General features: G+C 53.6%; 1 protein-coding gene across 5 annotated transcripts in view; it reads right to left on the bottom strand.

Annotated features, from left to right (window-relative positions):
- The window catches only part of SPTBN2 (spectrin beta, non-erythrocytic 2), a 40,223-nt gene that overhangs the window by 17,592 nt on the left and 1,366 nt on the right, over nucleotides 1–21,265 (bottom strand). Inside the window, exons 1-14 of one of the 5 annotated variants that reach the window (XM_049615690.1) lie at nucleotides 21,164–21,238; nucleotides 15,154–15,332; nucleotides 10,513–10,664; nucleotides 9,891–10,064; nucleotides 8,978–9,069; nucleotides 8,738–8,818; nucleotides 8,297–8,412; nucleotides 5,645–5,757; nucleotides 5,323–5,510; nucleotides 3,958–4,075; nucleotides 3,223–3,381; nucleotides 2,591–2,893; nucleotides 1,189–1,342; nucleotides 69–939 (exon numbers count right to left, since the gene is read on the bottom strand). In XM_049615690.1, coding sequence (XP_049471647.1) covers nucleotides 69–939; nucleotides 1,189–1,342; nucleotides 2,591–2,893; nucleotides 3,223–3,381; nucleotides 3,958–4,075; nucleotides 5,323–5,510; nucleotides 5,645–5,757; nucleotides 8,297–8,412; nucleotides 8,738–8,818; nucleotides 8,978–9,069; nucleotides 9,891–10,064; nucleotides 10,513–10,664; nucleotides 15,154–15,310 — 2,678 coding nt within the window. In that variant the 5' untranslated portion in view covers nucleotides 15,311–15,332; nucleotides 21,164–21,238. Of the gene's footprint in view, nucleotides 1–68; nucleotides 940–1,188; nucleotides 1,343–2,590; nucleotides 2,894–3,222; nucleotides 3,382–3,957; nucleotides 4,076–5,322; nucleotides 5,511–5,644; nucleotides 5,758–8,296; nucleotides 8,413–8,737; nucleotides 8,819–8,977; nucleotides 9,070–9,890; nucleotides 10,065–10,512; nucleotides 10,665–12,659; nucleotides 13,183–15,153; nucleotides 15,333–20,971; nucleotides 21,077–21,163; nucleotides 21,239–21,265 lie in introns of those variants that run through there. The other 4 variants (XM_049615683.1, XM_049615664.1, XM_049615677.1 and 1 more) reach the window with 4 other exon arrangements.

Here is a 21,265-nt window from a genome sequence, read left to right as displayed (position 1 = left end):
CCCCCCCCCCCCCCCCACCCCCCCCCCCCCCCCCCCCCCCCCCCCGAGGGAGCCAGCAGGGGGCCTACCTTTGCTGCACAACCTCCAGGTCCTCCAGGCGCTCGGGCAGGGCCAGCCCATTGAGCCACTGCTCCTTCTCCTCCACCCACAGCCCACAGGCCCCGGCCTCGCTGAGCATGGTGTAGAGCGCCAGGGCTGCCTCCAGGGCCCGCGCTCGTTCACCTGCCCGGGCCTGCAGCTCCTCGTAGTGCCGCTCCAGCGTGGGCACCCTGCCCTGCACCTCGGGCGTGCGGCTCAGTGCAGGAGGCAGGGCTGCGGCCTGTTCCCTCAGGGCATCCAGGGCTGGCCGGTGGCTCCGGATCTCCTCCTCCAGGGCCCGATGCTGTCGGGCCAGGGCCTGCGTGGAGAACTCGTCGTGCCCCAGCTCGGGGCTGGACACCAGGCGCAGCGCGTCCACCAGCCAGGCCTCCATGTCGTTTGCGTCTGCCTGGAACTGGTAGAGGCTGGCGGCCTGGGCAAGCCGCTGAGCACGCTCCTCTGCCAGGGCCTCCAGCCGCTCCCACTGCGCTTGCAGCTCGGCTGTGCGGGCGGCGGCCTGGCCCGCCCCGGGATGGCCCTCTGCAACTAACTGCTGGCCCTGCTCCAGCGTAAGCTTCAAGGGCCCCAGCCGGCCGCTCATCTCGCCTCGCAGGGCTGTGTGTTTGTTGAGCAGGCGGAGGACGCCGGTCAGGTCCCGGCCAGTTTCTGCTGAGGCCAGCAGGTGCTGCTGCTCCCGAACCCAAGCCTCGGCCTCACCCACCTCCCAGAGGAAGCGCCAGAGGCGTCGGGACTCCTCCAGCCGGGCCCGCCGGGCCGCTGCTAACTCGCACAGCGCCTCGTAGCTCTGCTCCAGGGAGGCCACCCGCTCTGACACCAGCTGTGGGTCGCACGGCTTGTACTCTGAAAAGGTCAGAGTGGAGGGTTGAGAGCTGTGACTCAGTCACCCTGCGGCCTCTACCCATCCATGGTTACAAATCTCCACCCCCCCCCCCCCACCTCTCAGGGCTCCCTCCCTAGCCCAGTCACCTACCATCCACCCCTCATCCTTCCTGTCCCTGGTTTTCCCTGGCCTTGCTGCTTCAGTTCTTAATGTTCTCCTCCCCAGACCCTCCCTCCCCTTCTCCGCTCCCCCCACCAGCCCGTGTTCACCTTTCCCTGGGTCACAGAAGCGCAGTGCGGAGGCACTCACGGCCCGCACCCTCTCAGCCTGCACAGCGATGTCTGCCTCCACCAGCTCGTGCAGCTGCAGCAGGTCCTCCACTCCAGCCAGGTGCTTGCCCAGGTCGTGAGACTGCAGCCGGCCCTGCCGGGACAGGTGGCATGCCCATGGCTCTCCGAGGGCCACCCAGGACCCACCCCCCCGCCAGGCCTCTTTCAGTCCTGCCACTCACATGGGCTAATCTTGCTCCCTTTTCCTGGATCCACAGAACCTCCCAACCCCTCTGTGGGGGGGCCTCTGGGTGTCTCACCCAGATGAGCCCACCTGCTCATGTGCGACAGCTCGCTCTCTCTCTCTCTCTCTCACACACACACACACACACACACACACACACACAGTGACACCCCAGCTCTGTCCAGGCTCCCTGGCCATTTTGTACTTAACTCCCCTCCTGTGGAACGACTTTCTTACCAAACCTTGCTCCTGAAATCTGTTCTGACTCATCTTCTCAGCCCCAGATTCTTGCCACCCTCCTGCGGTCATGGCTTGGTCCCCAGCACCCCAGCAACTTCAGTGTCTCTCCAGACCCAGCCTCATCCCCATCCCTTGCACAGGTCACTACACCACCTCTAACTGGCCCCTTGGCTCCCACTCTAGCTGCCCACGGTCCTCCTTCACCTCATGGTCAAGGTGACCTCTAAGAACATTAAGGCAGAATCGTGTCTCTCCTTTCCAAAACCTTCCAATCATTCTCAGTGCTTCATATGACTTTGAACAAAACTCATCCCCCTGAGCAGGCCTGGAAGGCCCTGGGTGAGCTCGCTGCTTCCACCCTTATCTCAGCCACTGCCCTCCTGCTCTCGCTGAACACGGCACGCCTGTGCAGGTCCAAGGCTGTTCCTTCTGCCTGGAACAGTGCCTGCTCCGATCTCCCTGTGCTGGCTCCTTCAGTTATTCTGCAATGGCATCTTCTCAGATGCCTTCCTGGACCAGTTTATAACATGACCCTGTTCAGTTTCCTCATGGGCTTTATGTCCGCCTGCTATTTTGTTTCTTGATAGGTTCGTGGAGTGTTTTGTTTTTTGTTTTGCTTTGTTTTGTTTTAAGTAGGCTGCATGCCCGATGTGGGGCTCGAACCCATGACCCTGAGGTCAAGAGTCACATGCTCTACCGACTGAGCCAACCAGGTGAGTCCGTGGGTTTTATCATCAGCCTCCTCCCACCAGAATGTGAGCCCTGTGCAGACGGGGCCCTGTTTGCTCTGTGCACCTGAATAGGGGTCAGGGCCCTGCGCGGAGACATACTCCACCAAGATGCGCCAAGGGAACAGGTCCCCGGTCACGCTGTCACTGCCCTGCTCATCTTCACCCCCAGCCCGCATCCCGCTGCTACCTTCATCTCTTCCATCCAGTCCATGAGGTAGAGCAGGTCCTGAAACACCTTCTGCAGCTCCAGGTTGAGAAGGAGCCGCTCCCGCCGGGCTGCCACCATCTGCCGCAGGAAGTCCCAGAGCCGCGCCACATTGTGCTGCCGCGCGGCAATGCGCTTGATGTCGTGGTAGCGCTCGGCGGCCAGCTCTGCGGCTACGGCATCCACAGCCTGCACCCGACCACTGTAGGCCACGATGTCCGTCTCAATGGCCTCGTGTTTCCGCACTGCTGCCTCGACGGCCGCCAGCTCCAGCCCAAAGTTGTCCTGAGGCAGAGGGCAGGCAGGGGAAGTTGAGGAGCTCAGGGCCACCACCTCTGCTCGCCAGTCCCTTCTGCTCCCCAGAGGGCTTCCACTGCAAGATGTCAACTTCGCAAGGTGGCTCTGTCTCATCCCTATCCTATCCCATCCTATCTCACTAGCCCTATCTCCAGCGCAAGCCTCTGGCCCCCCCTTCCAGGGATTCCTGGTCTTCTTATCCGTGCGATGGATTCCTGGTTTCATTAGCTCCCCATGTTGCAGGGCTCCTAATCCACCACTCGCTCTCCCATTTCTCCTGCCTGGCCTGCACAGGCCAAGAGCCCCCTGGGTTTTACCTGGGACACAAGGCGCTGGTTCTCACTAAGCCAGGTCTCCCGCATGGCGGCCTTGCGGTCGAAGCGGGCGGCCAGCTGCTCCAGCTTCTCCTGGCGGATCAGCTCGGTGCGCAGGGCCAGCTCACGCTCATGCTCAGCTTTCTCCAGCCGCTCCCAAGCCTGCGAGGTGGGGATGGGATTGGTGCAAAAGAACCAGGGCTCAGGAAGTGAGGGCGGGGAGGGATCATCAGGACCGAGGGCACACTATGAGTCCCACGGAAGCTCAGTCTGCTGGGTCTGTGGAATGTAGTTGGTTAGACATTTGTGCGTGGAAGTATGAGAAGTGGGACGACGTGAGTGCCACGGAGCTGCGTGAAAGCTCATCTGCTTGTGGATGAGGACTGGAAAGGGACAGGGAACGGTGGAAACCCCTGGATTTGTTTGTGGTGGTGGGACCGCAGGTGAACCCTATTACTTACATTAATCTCACAACATTGTGAAAAAAAAGAAAGTAGAGACCGCGAACTCGGGGTATGCTGAACAAGATAAGGAACTAGGGTGTAATTTTATTATGTGCACTTGCACGGAGAGACAGACGGAGGAGGAAGGGGGGATGTGCAGGATGCACAGGAGGATGTGTGAGTCATATCTGTACCGGGGAGGGCCGTGGGGAGCCTGGACAAGTGTTCCAGTTGGGGTAGTGGGGGCTGGTGCCAGGGATGGGACATCGGTGGGACAGGAAGGGAGGCCGTGCACCTTGTTGATGTCAGAGATGAGCCGGCCCTCGCGGGGCGTATAGACCTTCTGATTGTTGGCCCGCAGCTTGCTCTGGATGGTGAAGAGCAGAACTTCCAAGTTCCCCTTCTCGGTGAACCTGAGGCAGGAGGCCAGGTTGGGGTCAAGGGCCACTTAGGCACAGGATCGCTTTACATCTCAAAATAAAGTGTCCTGGGTTGCTTTTCTTCTCATGAAAGCAATGCATGGTTTCAGTGCAAAGGCCAGAAAATATTGGTAGGCAAAAAGAACATAATTTTAGAGCAAATGAAACCCATACAGAAACGACCGGTTGCCCTTTGGCAGGCATGTGCTTCCTCTTCTTTTTTTGTACACAGGTGGGATTATATCAGAACCACACCTAATGTTGGCCAAGGACCCCCCCACTGTGAGCCAGGCCCTCTCATTTGGTTCTTACTATTATCCACATTCTCTTATTATCCCCACTTTCCAGATGAGAAAACAGGCACAGGCAGGCTCAGTAAGATGCCCAATGCTCAGGACTGCTTGATGGCAAAGCCAGGATTTGAACTCAGGTACTTTGAACCTGAACATTTAGCCGTTTGCTCCCTACTGTCTACAAATAAGCAGTTTTGTAAACTGCTTCTTCACCTATTTTTCATGAACGTCTTTTCATGTCAACAAATGCAGCTCTTCAACATTAATTTCAGTGGCTATCCCATGACTCATTTTGCTTTTACAAAGGTCAGGTTAGTGAACATCCTGGAAGCTATATCTTTGTTCAATGCCCAGAAGAGGCCTTTCTGGGTCAAAGGGCACACCTTAAATCATTCTTGGAATGTGTAGGAACAGATGTTTGCTGGATCAGTGTTCGTTCTGGAGCTGAAACACATTAACTCCGAAAAAGCTCAAAAACAGGAAAACAGAAGGTTTAGCATGCACGGTAGAGAACGGCCTAATGGCAATTCTGCACTTGAAAAAAAGCCAATTTCTAATATAGGTAAACAGTAAGAACCTTTGCAACGTGTAAGTCACCAGTCGCACACCCGTGTTGCTGGTTATGACCCGCCTGTCAGATCCAGTCCCCCTGGCCCTGAGCTGGAATAGGGTTCTGCAACACCCAGCCAGTAATCTTATCCGAGTGGATTGCACTGATTCTACTGCAGCAAGCATTCCTGCAGCATGATCTTTAAAAAATGGATAATCATTTAAAAAATTTATATTGGAATTGCTTCTGGCACTTTGAGCTGGGAGACATGAGCCTTCGCTGCATTTATGTCCTGCCAAATTTCCCTCCCAAAAGGCCCCCCTAATTTAGGCTCCTTCTCCCATGAGCATGGCTCAGGGCAGGCATGATGCTGCAGGGGGTGGTCCCCAGGCACCTACTTGGGTGGCTTCTCCACCGTGCGGTAGGAATTGAAGGACTGTAGCTGGTTCTGGACCCCGCTCAGGGAGTTGGCCAGCTGCCGGTCATTGAGGGTCACAATTGTTTGCTCAATCCACTGCAGCAGTTCTGAGGCCAGGGACTCGTACTTCTCTACCAGACGCTCTGCCTCCATGGCATGGTCCAGCACCTGTGAGACAGCGACATGGGGGGCCGGCCCACGGGGTCCCTGGCCCAGCCCCACAGCTCCGCCCTGTCTCTGCTTTAGGGGAGGAAGACCTCCAGGCCAGACCTCTGTGCTGACCGCCCCATGGTGGGGAATACCTTGCCAATCCTTTTGCCTTCCACAGCCAGGGCCTTCATCTTGGAGAAGTAGTGGTAGTAAGTAGCCACGTAAGTAATGATTGATTTCTCATCTGGCTGGTCCACATTCACATCTGAGAAAAAGGATCACCCAGGTCAGTCATGTATGCTTAGAGATCAGGAACCTGCCTCCCAGAAATCCACCTGCAGCTTGAATCACTCACCCCAGTCCCAGCCTCACCCCATCCCCAACCCTCCAAGACTGACCTCTTTCCAGTACCTCTCAGTACAAAATGACAAATAAATCCTTTGGACTAAAAGGGCATGCAAAAGCTAAGATTTTTTTTTTTCCCCTCCTAGAAACAAGCAGAGGACAAAATTCAGAAGCCCAAGGAGGTTTTTACCCACTGTTTCCAGTGGAGACCAAAGTTAGTTGTTTAGGGGAAGAAAGGTAAGGAAAGAAACCGTATTCCTGTCTGGGGATGGATCTTGTACTTAAGAACTGGAAAGATGTCTAAGAAGTCAATGGATTCAGGGGCAGCAAGACAGAGGGTACAAAGTAAGCTTCCTGCACCCAGGATGTTCAGAGGGACAGGCCCAGTGAGCCCCAGCAGTTCTCAGGGTCATCTTTGGGCATGGTCACGGCTATTTTCAACCTCAATCCCAAAGTTCAGCTATGGGTCCAAGGAGGCGAATGTCCTTGAGGCAAATCAGCTTCTACCACAAGGGCGAAGGCTGACTAAGACTTGAAATCCCTGGGTTCTATTAGGCAGATTCCATCCTGCCTAAAGGGAAGACTGGAGGACCAGCAGCCCTTTGACCACTTCTGAAAGCTCACAGGCAGGCAGGAACCACTGGAATCACCTCGTCAAGTTACAGGATACTTAGCTTTGCATAAATGTTCTTTATCATAGCTGTGCTTCTCAAATGCTCTCCCAGGATCCTACATTTGCTCTCCCTTTAACACCAGTTAGCTGTTGTCACTCTGGACTGAGAGGGACTGAGATGGGGCTACGGTGGGATGGAAAACAGGGAGAAAACAACCGAGACCCAAGTCTGTCCAGGGAGTTTAAGAAGGGGCGTTTCCAGCTGGGAAGCCCCTTGGCCCTTCTCTGCCTCCCTTTCCTGGAGGCACCAAGTCTGTTCTCTGCTATCCCAGATGTGGCTGAGCAAACAGGTCTGGAGTTTGACTCTCTGCTCCACCAGCTGTATGACCTTGGGAAAGTCACTTAACCCTGTTATAGGTCCCCATCTTCTCCTCCATAAATGGAGAATAATAACAGTACTGATTTCAAGGGGGTGTTGTGAGGATTAAATTAATTGAAGCATCAAGTGCAGTGCCAGGTACCAAATAAAAGCCTGGTGGCTATGGCCAGTCTCACCAGTGTTAATGTCAGAACCACAGAGGCCAGTCAGCAGGGGCTGCTGACTGTAAGGCCCATGTTTGGTGAGTCCTCAAGGTCATGCAACTTAGGGGCGCTGGGGTCGCTCAGTCGGTTAAGCACCCAACTTCGGCTCAGGTCATGATCTTGCAGTCTGTGGGTTCGAGCCCCGCGTTGGGCTCTGTGCTGACAGCTCAGAGCCTGGAGCCTGCTTTGGATTCTGTGTCTCCCTCTCTCTCTGCCCCTCCCCTGCTCACACTCTGTCTCTCTCTCTCTCTCTCAAAAATAAACATAAACATTAAAAATTTTTTTTAGAAAAAGGTCATGCAGCTTTATTTAGAACCCTAGAATTTTAGAATGAGAAGGGCCTTAGAGACCACATAGACCAATCTTCCCATATTAGAGATGAGGAAACTAAGCCACAGAGAGGCTAAGTGACTGGCTCTAGAGCTGGTCCATGGTGGAGCTGGGATGGAACTGTAGCCTAGGGCTCTTTCTGCCACAGGGTGGCACCTCTTCCCACAGCTTTTTTTTTTTTTTTTTTAAATTGAGATATAATTCTCATATCATAAAATTCACCCTTTTAAAGTATACTATTCAGGCGCGCCTGGGTGGCTCAGTCAGTTAAGTGTCCAACTTCAGCTCAGGTCATGATCTCACCGTTCGTGAGTTCGAGCCCCGCGGCGGGCTCTGTGCTGACAGCTCAGAGCCTGGAGCCTGCTTCAGATCTGTGTCTCCCTCTCTCTCTCTGCCCCTCCCCTGCTCGCACTCTATCTCTCTGTCTCAAAAATAAACATAAAATTTTTTTTTTTAATAAAAAAATATAAAGTATACTATTCATGGGGCGCCTGGGTGACTCAGTCGGTTAAGTGCCCGACTTCTGCTCAGGTCATGGTGGCATAGCTTGTGAGTTCGAGCCTGCGTTGGGCTCTGTGTTGACAGCTCAGAGCCCAGAGTCTGCTTCAAATTCTGTGTCTCCTTCTCTCTCTGCCCCTCCCCAGCTCATGCTCTGTCTCTCTCTCTCTCTCTCTCTCTCTCTCTCCTCCAAAAATAAACATTTTTAAAAAATTAAAAATTAAGTATACTATTCAGCAGTTTTTAGTATATTCACAAGGACGTGCAGCCCTCACCACTATCTATTCTGGAACATCACCCCCCAAAGGAAACCCCATATCCATTAGCAGTCACCTCCCATGCACACACCCCACCCCTCTGCCAGCCCCAGGCACCCACTCATCATCTGCCTTCTATCTCTATCCCGCAGCGTCTTTGGTAGATCCCTCTGCCCCACCTTCAGGATCCAGCAGTTTCGTGAGCCCCAGCTCCTTCTCGGCCAGATTGAAAGCGTTTTGCAGATTGTAGTGTGCATTGCACTTCTTCAGTGACTCAAAATCCAGCAGATCCGGCCTGCAACCAGGGGGAATATAGAAGGCATTGGGAGCACATGAGCTCCTAAAGAGGAAGAGTAAAGCTACCCCTATTCTTTATCCTCGTCACCATCTCCATTTTGTCCAGAACCAAGGACCCTAAACCCACACCCACCCATCCCTCCCCATCTCGGCTCCCATCCCTGCCCTCTGTGCATCGTGTTGCCCCCACATCCCAGCTCTTCTCTGAATGTTCATTCCTCATAACTGCCGGGTGGCCCATCTCACTGTTTGTGCGTGTGTGTGCCCCTAGGCCATGAACCGACCCGGCAGCTCGGGTGGGCTCGCTAACCCTGGCTCCTCACCGGTGTTTATGCACGATGGCGTTGAAGGCCAGACCATCTCTCCAGCTGGTGGTGAAGTTGTGCACGTTGACATTGGGATACCTATATACAGAGACCGGGACAAATGGTAAGTAGGGCCTAGCCCAGGTCTGCAACTCAACGATGGATCCCCAGCTAATGGGTCCTGGAGCCCAGGCCTCCTTTACCACACAGACTTGGTGCATCCAACCCTCCAAGGCCATGATCCCTGGGCAGCCTCACCCCGCGGTCTTCATCTGGCACCACAGCAGTAGGGCATCCTTGGCTGACTTCTTCTCCTTGTTGTCTTCTGTTTCCACACTGATGTCCTGGATCTAAGAAGGAGAGAAAGAAGATCCTCACTCTTTGAACAGGGGCTCCTGGAGTTATTGGAGATACTCAGAAATGTATAGCAGGAAACTGCTCTTTAGACTCCTGTGATAGGGGTGCAGGAACAGAGCCTGGGACCATTCCTCCTAGGCGAGTGACCACAAAACATTGGTTCAAAAGGATCTGAGGCATCAAGATGGGGTAAGATGTCAGAATAGTGGACGTTCCTCAAAACGAAGGTTGCTGCCTCCTCCCGGTGGGGACCCACAAGTGCCTGAGAGCAGGGTTTCAAAGGGGACACTGATGGAGTTCTGCTCAGGGCTGGGAGGAGCTGAAGAAGTTACACCCAGGGAGAAAGGGGACAACCAGGACAGTTGTGATGGCATTAGGACACTGGACTGCCTGTGCTCAGAGCATAAGGAACAGTACGGTGACTGTTTTAGGGAGGCAAGCAGAGTTTGAGACAGAGGAGTGGACCAATGACCAGGCCCCAAATGCAGTTCTCAAACTTTAAGGGGTGAAAGTTCAGTCTGTAAAATCTCCAGTCCCTTGTGGTCCAACATGTGGTCGTACTACATGTGACCAGTCAACAAACCGGGCCACAGGGAACTGGCCACAGAAGTTTGACAACACCCACACTGGTCTCTACTCTGTTTAAGGAGGAGAGTCCCTTGATCTGGGGCCTGGATGTCACAGCAACCACAAAGTGCTATACAAGGTTCTAGACCCTTCCTGTTTATATCGATCATGCCAGGGACTGGCAGTGCCTGTCCACGGTACAGCACCAATGTGTGAAGCACATTCTGCGTGACACTCTGTGGGGTACCTGGAACCGAAGGATGATGGTCCAGACCAGCCCAAGGGTCAGACGGTGGTTTCCGTCCACAATGTCATGGGAGCCCATATTTTCCAAGTGCACTTTCTGCTCCTTCAGAAACTGTAGCGCCTTGTCCACGTTCTCCAGGCAGTGGATCCGCATGCGGCCTTTTGTGGGCTTTGGCTGTTGAGGGACAGAGGACACAATGACATGAATCCATGGGCCTCCTCCTCCTTCCCTCCTAGCCTTCCCAAGGCCCTCCTTTGCACACCTTCCCCATGACGCCCCTCAGGAACACAGGGACAGCCCTCAAGGCTGGGCCAGAGTTCATACAGCCAAAGCTGAGGTTCCAGATCAGGCTTGGGCAGATTAAGATTCCCAAGGGAATTAATTGCACCCAGAGTGGGTGGGAAAAGAAATGTTTTCAATGGGGCCACTGTTTCTGTCTCCATGAAGCAATGCTCCTATTTAATCCATGTAGCAAAGCCTCTCCAACTGAAACCATCTTCTGAGCAGACAACAGCCAACTGCTTTCCACTCTGTGCTGTCATTCCTCTTGAAGGGCAACTCCAAGTTTGTCCCCTTGCCCACTATTTTTCGGGCTCCCTCCTCCTCTATGACCACAGCTTACCAGTGTCTCTCCTGAGAGCACCTCGAGGAGCCTCAGGAGGTTACGTCCGTCCCGGAGGTCGCTGTACAGGTCTCCCACCCGGCATGTCACCCGGGCCAGGTGTGAGTTCACCCACTTGGTGAAGGTTTTCTTCTGCACAGCTTCTCGCTCATCTGTGGCAGCGATATGGGGTCATTTCTAGCCTTCAAGTACAGTGTACCTGCTTCTAAATACCAGTTGACAGGGTTAGGGGCCTGGGGGTGCTTGAGAGACTGGAAGTGAGGTCGGGTATGCAGGAGGGGAAGGAAGGTGCCTGAGATGAAAATCACTAACTTAAAAGCAGGAAATAAAGAAAATGGAATGAGCTCATAAGGTAAAAAATAAAAATGAGAAAACAGGCTTTGAGAAGAAAGGATGAAAGGAATTAGAGGCAGTGAGACATACGGAGAAGGGCTAGGATCTGGGACCAGGGCTCTGTCCTGTAACAGTGGTGAAACACTGTTACTTCATCAGGGCCTCACTTTCCTTATCTGTAAAACGGGCATACTACTCGACTTTCTACTTCAACGGGTCACTACGTTGATTAAATGAGACAATGTATGTAAGAAGCTTGGCACACATGATGAGTTACTCCTTGATGAGTTACAGTTATCCAGGCATGATCTAACCCGAAGGAAAACCAGGACCAGCAGGAGGTGTGGCTGTTCTCTTTGGTGATGGACAAAGGAAAGGGCGTGGACTTAAATTACAGCAGCAGCAGCAGCAGCAGCAGCAGCAGCAGCAGCAGCAGCGGCTCTTCCAAGTGGTCATTAGAAGGACATGACATTAGAGGCTGCGAGCCTCCTGAGTCAGCTTGTTCTCCTGGGATAATTTAAAGAAAAGACAGGCTCCTCTACTTCTGGGGTGGGCTCATTTGATTGGCTGAAAGGGGATCCTGTCCCAGGACACCGACATTCCAATGCAAAGAAGGAAAACAATCTTGAAAACTGGGAATAGGGAAAACACTGAGCCCAAGAAACACAGGGGGAAACTTCGGGCAGAGTTAGGTGCAGATCTCAAAGAAGGTGAGGAGATGCCTTGCTGCCTGGTCTGCAAGAAGGGCTGCTGATAAACACATGATTTTTAGGTTCTGCAGAAAAGTTAAAATTTTAAACGTTATAAATGACAAAGTGAGGGAAGAAGTGCAGGCCATTGGGAGCTGCTCTGGCCACGAGGATTTCTGCCCATTTCCCCTAGAGAAGCCTAGTGTGAGGACCCAACCCAAGTGGCCAGGGTCTGAAGAGTCACTTTTGTTTCCCTTCTCAGCACCAGCATCTCAGAAACTGAAAAGACTCATCCCTGAGTCTCACATTCCTAGGCACCTCACCCATAAAACAAAACGACACACCCATGTCTATTTCTGTCTCTTACCTCCAACCTCTGTCTCTTACCCAGGCCAACCTTGGGGTCCTAACAACTGCACCCATGGGCCCCTGCTCTGTGGGCCTCCTTTCAGGGTCCACAGGCCCCTTCTGAGCTGGGGATTGCCCAGATCATCAGCCGTTATTGGATCTGTGGAGACTGCCCTGATGCCAGGTGCACTGGGGTGAGGCCATTTTGGCCCACAGGTAGGGTAAGAGAGGAAGACGTGAAAACAGTGGCAGCTAGGAGAAAACTGGGCAAAGCCAAGAACCAGAGGCAAAGCAGAATTTCACAAGGTGCCCACAACACCCACGGACACCCCAAAACACAGTGGGTTCCAAAAATACACTGAAATATTGATGCCAGGATGAACACATGCCTGCTCAGAATATACCTGAGCCTGTCTGACGCACTCCCTCACACACCTTGGGACACCCACTCAGAAACCCAGGGCAACAGGGACAAGCCCTAGGTGGCTCAGCCTTCCCGCTCACCACCCTCTCTCCTTCCAGCTATCCTGGCAGGTGCTTCACCTCCAAACCCTCAGCAGCCACAGCGGACTGCCTGGGTGCCCTCCTGTGCGCTGCCGCCACGCTCACTGTCCCTTCTTCCAGGGCGTCCAAGCCTTTCCCCACTTTGTCAGTACCAAGCTTTTCGTGGGCTCTTGTAATTACTCCCCCGACACATCGTCGGCTGAGCACGGACCATGTCCCACTCGGGCTTTGCTCCGCTGCTCCCACCCGGTGCCCCCCAGCCCGGCAGCTCACCTTGAAGCTGTTTGAAGCGGCCTTCCAGCACGCTGGCGTACTGAGCGGGGTTGATGAAGGCGGCTGGCGACAGCAGGAGGCCCCCGGGGCTCTGCGCCCCTTCCACGGCCTCATAGTAAAAGTCGCCCGCCCCGTTCAGGCCGGGCCCGTGGGCCCTGCTCACTCCGTTCCCATTCATGCCGCCCGCTGCCCCTCACGCGGCCCGGGGCCCTGCGCCCATGCCCTGCCCGCGCCGCGCGGGGCGCCACCGGTCCGCTCCCTTCCCCCGCCCCCGGAACCCGGGGTCCCCGAGCGCCTGGGCTCCCGTCAGGGAGTTGGCTCAAAGGTGGTGAACGTGTCGCCGAGCGGGGGAAACGGTGTTCCGGCCGTCTGGGCGCCTGAGCTCCGGGGCAAGTCGACGGAGCAGACCTGGCTGCGAGCGAGAGGAGACAGAGGCCGCTCCCGACAAACAGGTCGGACGGTGCCGGGGGAGGGGCGGGAGGCGGAGCGCGGCCGGCTGTGGCGGGCCGGGCCCTGCGGGGCGAGCGGGGAACTGCCCTCAGCAACCCCCCGCCCCCCCCCCCCCTCCACCGCCCCGGCTGCCTCAGCGTGGGCCCCCGAAGGTTTGCAGGTGTAACAAGGCTGGCCCCTCTTGGGGCGACTCTGGGAAGTCCCCTTCTGGACATGAGCTTTAATCGCCAACTCCCAGAGCAGAGAAAGAGAAATCCTCCAAGAGGCAAAACCAGCTCAGTAGGTGCCAGGCTCTGTGCTTAGGCGGTTGCTCAAGCCCCCTTATCTGTGAAATAGGTGTTAGTGTCTTCCCTACTTGTTTGTCACCACTTCCAGTTCTGGCTCTTCCCTTCCGCTAGGCCCACCAGGCCCTCCTCAGCCAGGCCATTCCAGGCCCCCAGTGCGCAGCACCAAAGGGACGGCTGCCAGATCTTCTTCCTTCCTTTTTCTGGGCTTCAGCGCCTGCCCCTTACAGCCTACTCTTGCCTCTCTCCTGTCTCCATTCATCCCGTATTTATTTGCACCAGTAGGTGCAAGCTGCAGTGCTAGGCTAAGCCCATACTGAGATGCCTCTTCGGGAGAGCCCGGTTTGGTGGTGGAGAAATGACAACTCGGGTGGCATGTGTGCGTGAACATGGTGATGGTCCTGGGTATCATGTGTCATGTGCACGGACATCGAAACAGTCCTGGGTGGCACAAGACATGTGCACACCGACATCATGACAGTTCTAGAGGCAACGTGCATCCAAAACCAGGGTACCAGGGAAACTTTTCCTCAAAGAGGTGACATTGTCCGTAACCCACTGTTCTCATCTATAGAAACACTGATAGGTGTATTTCATAAGCCAGCCTGAAGACCCAACCAGAAAGGCAGTGAGGTCCAGGAGAAAATGATGAGGGATCCCCAGAGCTAAAGCCATCACCCAAGGGTCCTCAGATGGATACTGGGCTGCCTGAAAAGAGTTACCTGGAGAGCTTTTTTAAAATCCTGATTTCTGGACCGTATGTTCAAAGATCCTAATTCAATGTGTCTACGAAGGGGAGGGGCTTGGGAACCTGTATTTGTAAAAATGTCCCTGGGTGATCCTGTAAAAACTGCAGCCCGGTTTGGGAACCACCCCCTCAGTGTCTCCCTTCTTCCAGGAGGCCACCCACTCGTGCTGGGAGCACTGCCTCTGAGGGGGGAATAATAGTTGCGGCCTCTCCCACCGCACTGGGCTGGGAGGCCAGCAGGTGGGTGAAAAGACAAGGGTGGGATGAAGGAGGGAAACCAGACGGGGTGGGTGGCCTTAGGGTGTGTGGGTGACTCAGCCCCACGCCAGCCCCTGGTGGTGTCAGGTGGCAGCTGCACTCTTGTTGCCATGACAACTCCTCCAGGAACGCAGGGAGGCCCGTCCGACGGGTTTGTTTGCGCTCGCTAGCTCCGAGAAGCTGAGGGAAGAGCCCAAGCCTTAGGGGAGGGCAGAGGCCTTGGTGGGTAGAGAGCAGACCCGGGAGAATGGGCAGCTGCAGAAACCAGCAGCGGGAGGAGGGAACCTGCTTCAGGGAACAGGTAGATGAAACAATGGGAGGAACAGGCGGCAGGTGGAAGGAACAGGCGGGGAGGGAGAGGGGAGGATAATGGACTGGGAGGGAGAACAGGTGTGAGAGGTGACAGTGAAGACCAAGGAAGACACAACAAGGGGATGAAAGGTAAGGGAGATGGGTGGGTGGAGATGGCAGGAGTAAGTGAAAAAGAGCTAGGAACCATGACTCAGGGACAGAGAGGAAGAGAATTGAGTCCTGTGCCTGGGGGAAGGGAAGCTGGGGAACATTCTGGATTGTATGATGTTTGATCTCGGTGCTAAGTTGGGCCCAGGGGCTTGATGGGGGTGATCTGGATTTCCTACTCTTGTGTAGCAGCTTAGAAAGAAAGTTGGTCTTCCCATAAGGTTAAAGGACTCTTCCTGACACGCTTCTCTCCCCAGCCTCCTCAGCATCTCCCCTGGCCCTCCCCTGGCCTCACCTGCCAGGGCCTTAATGCGAGACCTCTCAAAGAGGCGGGCTGAGCTGCTGTCATTGTCCCAGTCCGAGTCAGGCAGGTCCCAGCGGTTGTTGATGTCGCTGTACTGGCCCTGGATCTCCAAGCTGTCGAAGTCTGTGGGTGACAGGGTGCTGCTCATGGTGGTAGGTGGCCTCCTGCTCCTGCAAGGGGGAACGTGGTTGGTGAGGGGCATCTCAGGACCACTGAGCCCAGTACTCACCATGTCCTCTCTTCTCTTGCCCTAGATCTGCTCTGCTGTCCTGAGGGCCGAAGGCTGTGGGTTGATTTCTCTGTCAATGAAAATCAGCCCCGGTGGAAGAGGGGGAGCCATGGTGGGGAAGCAGAAGGACAGGAGTGAAACACGAAGGCAGGAGTGTCCCAGAGTGGTGCAACAGAGAGGAAGGGCTCCAGAGGCTCAGGCCAGAGAGGGACAGGTGCGCAAAGCTGGGGACTGGAAGCGGCCATGGCTAATAGCATGGCTCAGCACAGCAATGCGCAAACCAGGGTAACAAAGGGAGCAGGCATGGGACCCCATGGGCAATAATGAGTATAAACTGGAGTTCTTTGATTCCTCGATTCCGCAAACTGTTCTGAGCTCCCACTCCACATAAGATGGCCTCCTGTACCCAGTAGGTAATTTGAAAAGACCCTAATCCTGCTCTTGAGCTAAGACACATTTATGATACACCAGGAAGACCGTGATGCACTGTTAGGTAAGTACAGACAAAGTGTCCAGGAGTTCAGAGGAGGACACAGTATGGCTCTCTCCCCTTTGTTTCCTTTTGTTTGTACAGGAAATACCTAATAGGTGCTGGATAAGTGTCAGCTGTGATATGTGTCCCTGCTATTTACATGCATCATCTCATCAAAACCCCCATGGGGCAGGGGTTCATTGTCATCCCCATTCATAGAAGCTGCACTGTGAAAGTTAAGTCATGGTTCAAGGTCACACAGCTGGAAGGAGCAGAGCTGGGTTTTAAAGAGAGGTTCTTTCTCATTTCGGGGAACAAGCTCTTAATAACAACATTTACACATTCTTTGAACTTACTGGAGCCCTTCAGAGTTCCATGGGAGAGATCAGCACTTGTGGCTCCCTTTTAGGGCCCAAGCTAGGGAAATTAGGACCACATATGGTTGCCAGCACTCCTTGCGATTCTACGCTATGCAAACAAACTCTGTCCTTCTCAAAACTAACAAATGAGTTTCAGATTAGCTGCTAGGGATTAAAAAAAAAAACCATTACCGTCCAAAGTTCTCAGGTAATTCAGCAGCCGTTCAAGGGAATGGAGGGGGCTGGGTCTGTAACTTTATTAGAACCCCCAATTCTGCATTTCTATTTTTCCTAGTACCTTTCAAACACAAACACATTTTAACCCTTTAGCACTACTTCCTAGAGTCGAGGCTTGATCTTGGCAGTCTCTGGTATTGGAAAGGAAGTCAGGAGAGCCTCGTGTGCGGTTTGCGGGAAGGAAGAAGAGATGCGGGGTGAGTTGTGGGTAGATAGGTTGGTGTGTTCCCCTGGGCACACAAAGGCAGGACTTGGCTTCTGTCATTAACTGGTTCTATGAAGCTGAACCTGAACCTGACCCACATGAAGCCAGGATTGTCTGCCCCTCCCCTTTCCGTGCAAGAGAAAGCAGGCACAAGGATTTCCTTGGGAGTAGCATTAATGAGGTATGAGGGAGCTAAGGTCTAAGGTTTCTCGACTGGGTTTTTCATTCCCTGTAATAGGCAAGAGAGCTTAATTTCCACTAGCCTGGGACAACTTTCTCACTTAAAATCCATCATTTCTCCTAATCCCCAACAGATTCTTTGAATTTGCTCTGTAAATATTTATATAAAAATAAATTCTAGGGCAGAGTTGAGTCACCCTGAGTAAAGAGTGCTGTGGGCAAGGTGTGACCTGAACCAGAGTCACCTAATACTGGCAGGCACTGGAACAGGGAAGCAGCTCAAGCCCCAGGACCAGTACTAATTCCATTCTCTCTGCTTTTCAGATTAAGGCTTCCTTGCCAGTAGCCATGCTCACACTTAGCTCTGGGATTGACATTTCAAGCACTCATACTCTCCCTGTATAGACCTCCCCACAAAAACTCGTACATGCAATGCCCTCTAACCTTCAGTTTCCGTGACCCTTTTCCTTTTATCAGGAGTCACAAACCTACTACAGCCAGCCCCCAGGTCTATGTCCAATAAGCTGTTTACAAATAACTGATTTTGGGTGCGCTAGGCTGGCTCAGCCGGAAGAGCATGTGACTCTTGATCCCAGGGTCATGAGTTCAAGCCCCATGTTGGGTATAGAGATTACTTAAATAAATAAAATTAAATATATATATATATATACATACACATGACTGATTTTGAATTCCTTTAGGTGGGCGTGAAGGTACTTTCCAGTTCTCTACAGGCCCCACCATTCCCTTTTGTCTCCTTTCCAGCTACGTCATGTATTTTTGTTAGCTGCCTGGGCCCTGAAGACCTCTGAGGTTTTCAAATCCTGCTTTATATCTTTGTGCTCCACAAAGAACAGACACTTAAAAGAAACAGACTGTCTGATCCTGTCTCCAAACCACTGTGTGTCCCTGGGGCCCCCAAACTGTACAAAACCTAAACATGTATTACTCTGGCTTCCTTTTGGTAATCCAACTTGGTCCTCCTAAGGGACCCAGGCATGGGATCCAGACCGCCCAGCAAGGTCTGGCTGTTAGAGCCTTTCCATGGAATCCTATAATTTGAGGGGGAAAGTATGGATTTGGAACTTCTCCTTCTTCTCAAATAAAAACTCAGTCACTTAAATGCTCCTTTGACCAAATCAAAATTTGGCATACATGCTTTGTGTCCTGAGTTTCCAGGGATGCTGTCATATAGATAAGGAACGAAGATGACACAGATGTCCTTAGATCACAGATCCTTATAGGGCTTCATGTTGGCATTCCAAGGAACTTGTTCCCATGGACTTGGATGTGAATGGTGCTCTCTGGTGTTGTTCAGCACAGTGGTTCCGAGGGCCTCTGAGTTTTGGTTTACGGTTTTTGGGCTCTGCAGTCTCCTGGCCTTTTGGACAATACCCTGTGTTCTCTGTTCCCTACCCCCATCTCTAGATTCCTATAGTTTTCTATTTGAGTTTCTTCACATAGATCCTGCTCTGGTTTCTTTTCACTGAGTATCTTATTCCTCACCTATGATCTGGGTCTCCATACTCACATTTCCAGAGTCAGCCTGTCCACCAGCCCCATGCCCCCCTGTCTCTCTGTATTCTCCTCATGGATTCCTGAACTCTGGCAATAGGACGGTACAGCAGCTAATCCAGATTACAGTTTCACCAGCACCTTATTCTTAGCCACTGACCTCGAGGCCAGGCCCAAGTAGCTTACATTGTTCATGCTAGAATAAAGCCAACTCCCACCAGCTGCAAGCTTGTGGTCCTACTCAATTCTCCACCCAAGCATTGCTGGATGCAGATTTTGTTCAGCCGCGTGGTGATCCTCAGGGGCAGACCCCCCCCCCCCCCCCGCCCCTTCCCCTTCCCTCCTGTTTTAGCTGGCATGCAAAACTAGAAATCCTGTCCCCCGGCTAGAGCCTGTCTTATACCCTAATTCCTCCTCTGGCCACATCCTGCTCCTGATTAATTCTTTACCTCCCTCGGAGAAAGAGTTGATGGTTCCCTCCTCTGCTGCTCCCACAGAACTTCAGCATGAAGCTATCATTGCTTTCATCACATTGTATTACACTTAGTTGTTTATGTGTGTCTCTCTGCTTGCTCCACTTTTAACCCATTGAGGACAAGGGCTGTGTTCTACTCATGTTTTGTCCTTTCCAAGCTCAGTACAATAGGTATTCGGTAAATAAATAATGAATGACTCGACCATAATTCTTTTTTTCTTGTTTCTTTCTTTCTTTCTTTCCTTTTTTTTTTTTTTTTTTTTTTTTTTTTTTACCAGCAAATTAATGTCTTTCTTAGAGCTGGAGAAAAACTCAAGCAAAGATGGGATTGGAGAAGACCTTCTGCTGGACTACTCTCAGGGTTAAGCTCTACAGTTCAGGATCAGGGATTCTCAGACTTGCATGAATTCCAGTGACCCTGGAGGGCTATTAAAACACAGACCACTGGGCCCTGTCCCCCCACCCCCAGAGTTTCTGATTCAGTTGATCTGGGGTGGGGCCCAGAAATGTGCATTTCTAACCTGTTCCCAGCTGATACTAAAGTACTAGTTTGGGGACCACACTTCAAGGGCCACTGTTGGTTAGGGGAGGCTAGGAGGACTGAAGAGACACAAAGTTTCAGGGGTGAGTGTGACCTGAGGTTAGCTTCTGGGTGGCTTTAGGCTCTACCCAATGCTAAACGCAAATATAATTTCCCTGAGAAACCCCAAGATCCACAAAGAGCCAGAAGCCTCAGGCGATGAGAGAGGAAGTAAGATGGAGTGGACTCTAGATCTAATGACACAAATAGAGCTGATGCCCCAACACAGGCGAATCACACATGTGCTGTAGAAGGACGCTGGAGACGCTGGGGTGGGGTAGCAGAGTTGAACAAATGACAGCAAGATGAATAATAAATGAGAAGAAATAGGGACCTTGGCCATGTAAAAATCTTATTTGACTCAAAGCACGAGTGGACCGGCAGAGACATAAAAGGAAAAAGAGATCACAAATAAAGTCAGGGCTCCTAGGAGGGCAAAAGGAAGATGCACTCAGGGCAATCACAGACCCCTGTGGAGAAACAAACCTCTAACCCATTTCCCTCAAGGCTGTATTTCTGGTGAAACACAGGGACTCTCCTCCAAGGAACTTAGGGACTGGGCTGAAGAATGGCACTGAATTTTTGTTTGATTTTCTTTAGAATCCTCCACTCAGGGTAGGATTATTCAGACTAATTTTCACTCCCTTGCTATGCCCCTCCCCCAAGCGGTAACTGATGGGTTACATCAGTTTCTCCAAGGGACTAAGATCCATATTAACTTTTTCCTCTCTAATCCTTTCCTCTTCTGAATTGGCCAAGAGGTTGCCCAGCACCCAAAGCCAAGACACATATTTGGAACTCACTCTGCCCTCTTCACCTTCAAGGAAAACTGGTTTGTGGATACCCTGCCCATGCCTGCCTGAACCAACAGCCTCTCCAGCGCTGGAATCGTGTCTGCTCCAGAGAGAGGAGGAGGGCAGCTGAGAAAAAACCCACGAGACAACATGCAGCAGGTTAGGAAAGGGGCCAGCCTGCAGCGCGGACGAGCATGCAACGCCATGGGGTCGTTCGGTCCCAGAGTGGACAGTAAATGCTGGAGTTGGAACACCCCAGGGAGGAGGCCTTGCCCAGGAGTTCTGTGCGGGGTGGACTCTCAGCCCTCTGGATGTCCCGGCCACAGAAACACCTTACACCACTCCTTCCCCACCGCCCGAAGGGGCTTCATTCCCCCTCTGCCAGTGTTCTGGTCACTACAGCCAGCCGTGTCCCCTCTCGCACACACTGTGAGGAAGCATAAAGGAGGGCATGGAGCTAGCTACCGAAGAGGCGAGGAGGAGCCCCTTCGGCTCCAGAGAGAAGCCCCCAACAAGCTCCCGAGAGGGAGCCGGCCGCTCGCACACGCCGAGCACAGACGGCAGAGCGTGTCCGCAGCACCTGGATCAGCGCCGGCCGGTCGGCGGAGGAGCCTCGGCTACGGGAACAGCCGGCGCTGTCAGACGCTCGCAGCCCAGCGGACCCGATCCCTCAACGCGTTTGTCAGTCCCAACTCTTGCAAGACTCTTCCCTCCGCTCCGGAAAGGCCCGCGTTCCCCACGCCTTAACCCTCACCCCCGGTACCTGGGTGGCTGGCACATGACTCTCCATCCAGTCCCCGGGACCCGGCGGCAGCAAGGGCCAGGCGCCGCATCCTCCCTCCCGGACTTCCCTGGCCGGCCCCGACCCCGACCCCAACCCCGCCGCCCGCACGCGGCTGCACAAAGCGCGCCGCCCCGCCGCCGGGACAAAGCGGGCCCGGGCGCCGGCACCTACCTCGGTGCGGAGCGCCGGCGGGGCAGGCGGGAGCGCGGCGGGCGGGGGCGCACCGGTCGTCGCCGCACCCGTCGGCCCCCGCCGGGGAAGTCCGGGAGGGAG

The sequence above is a fragment of the Panthera uncia genome, chromosome D1 (assembly GCF_023721935.1).
Source record: "Panthera uncia isolate 11264 chromosome D1, Puncia_PCG_1.0, whole genome shotgun sequence".
NCBI classification, from domain to species: Eukaryota; Metazoa; Chordata; class Mammalia; order Carnivora; family Felidae; genus Panthera; species Panthera uncia.
Note: the sequence above shows the minus strand (reverse complement) of the source record. Positions and strands in the feature narration are given on the sequence as shown.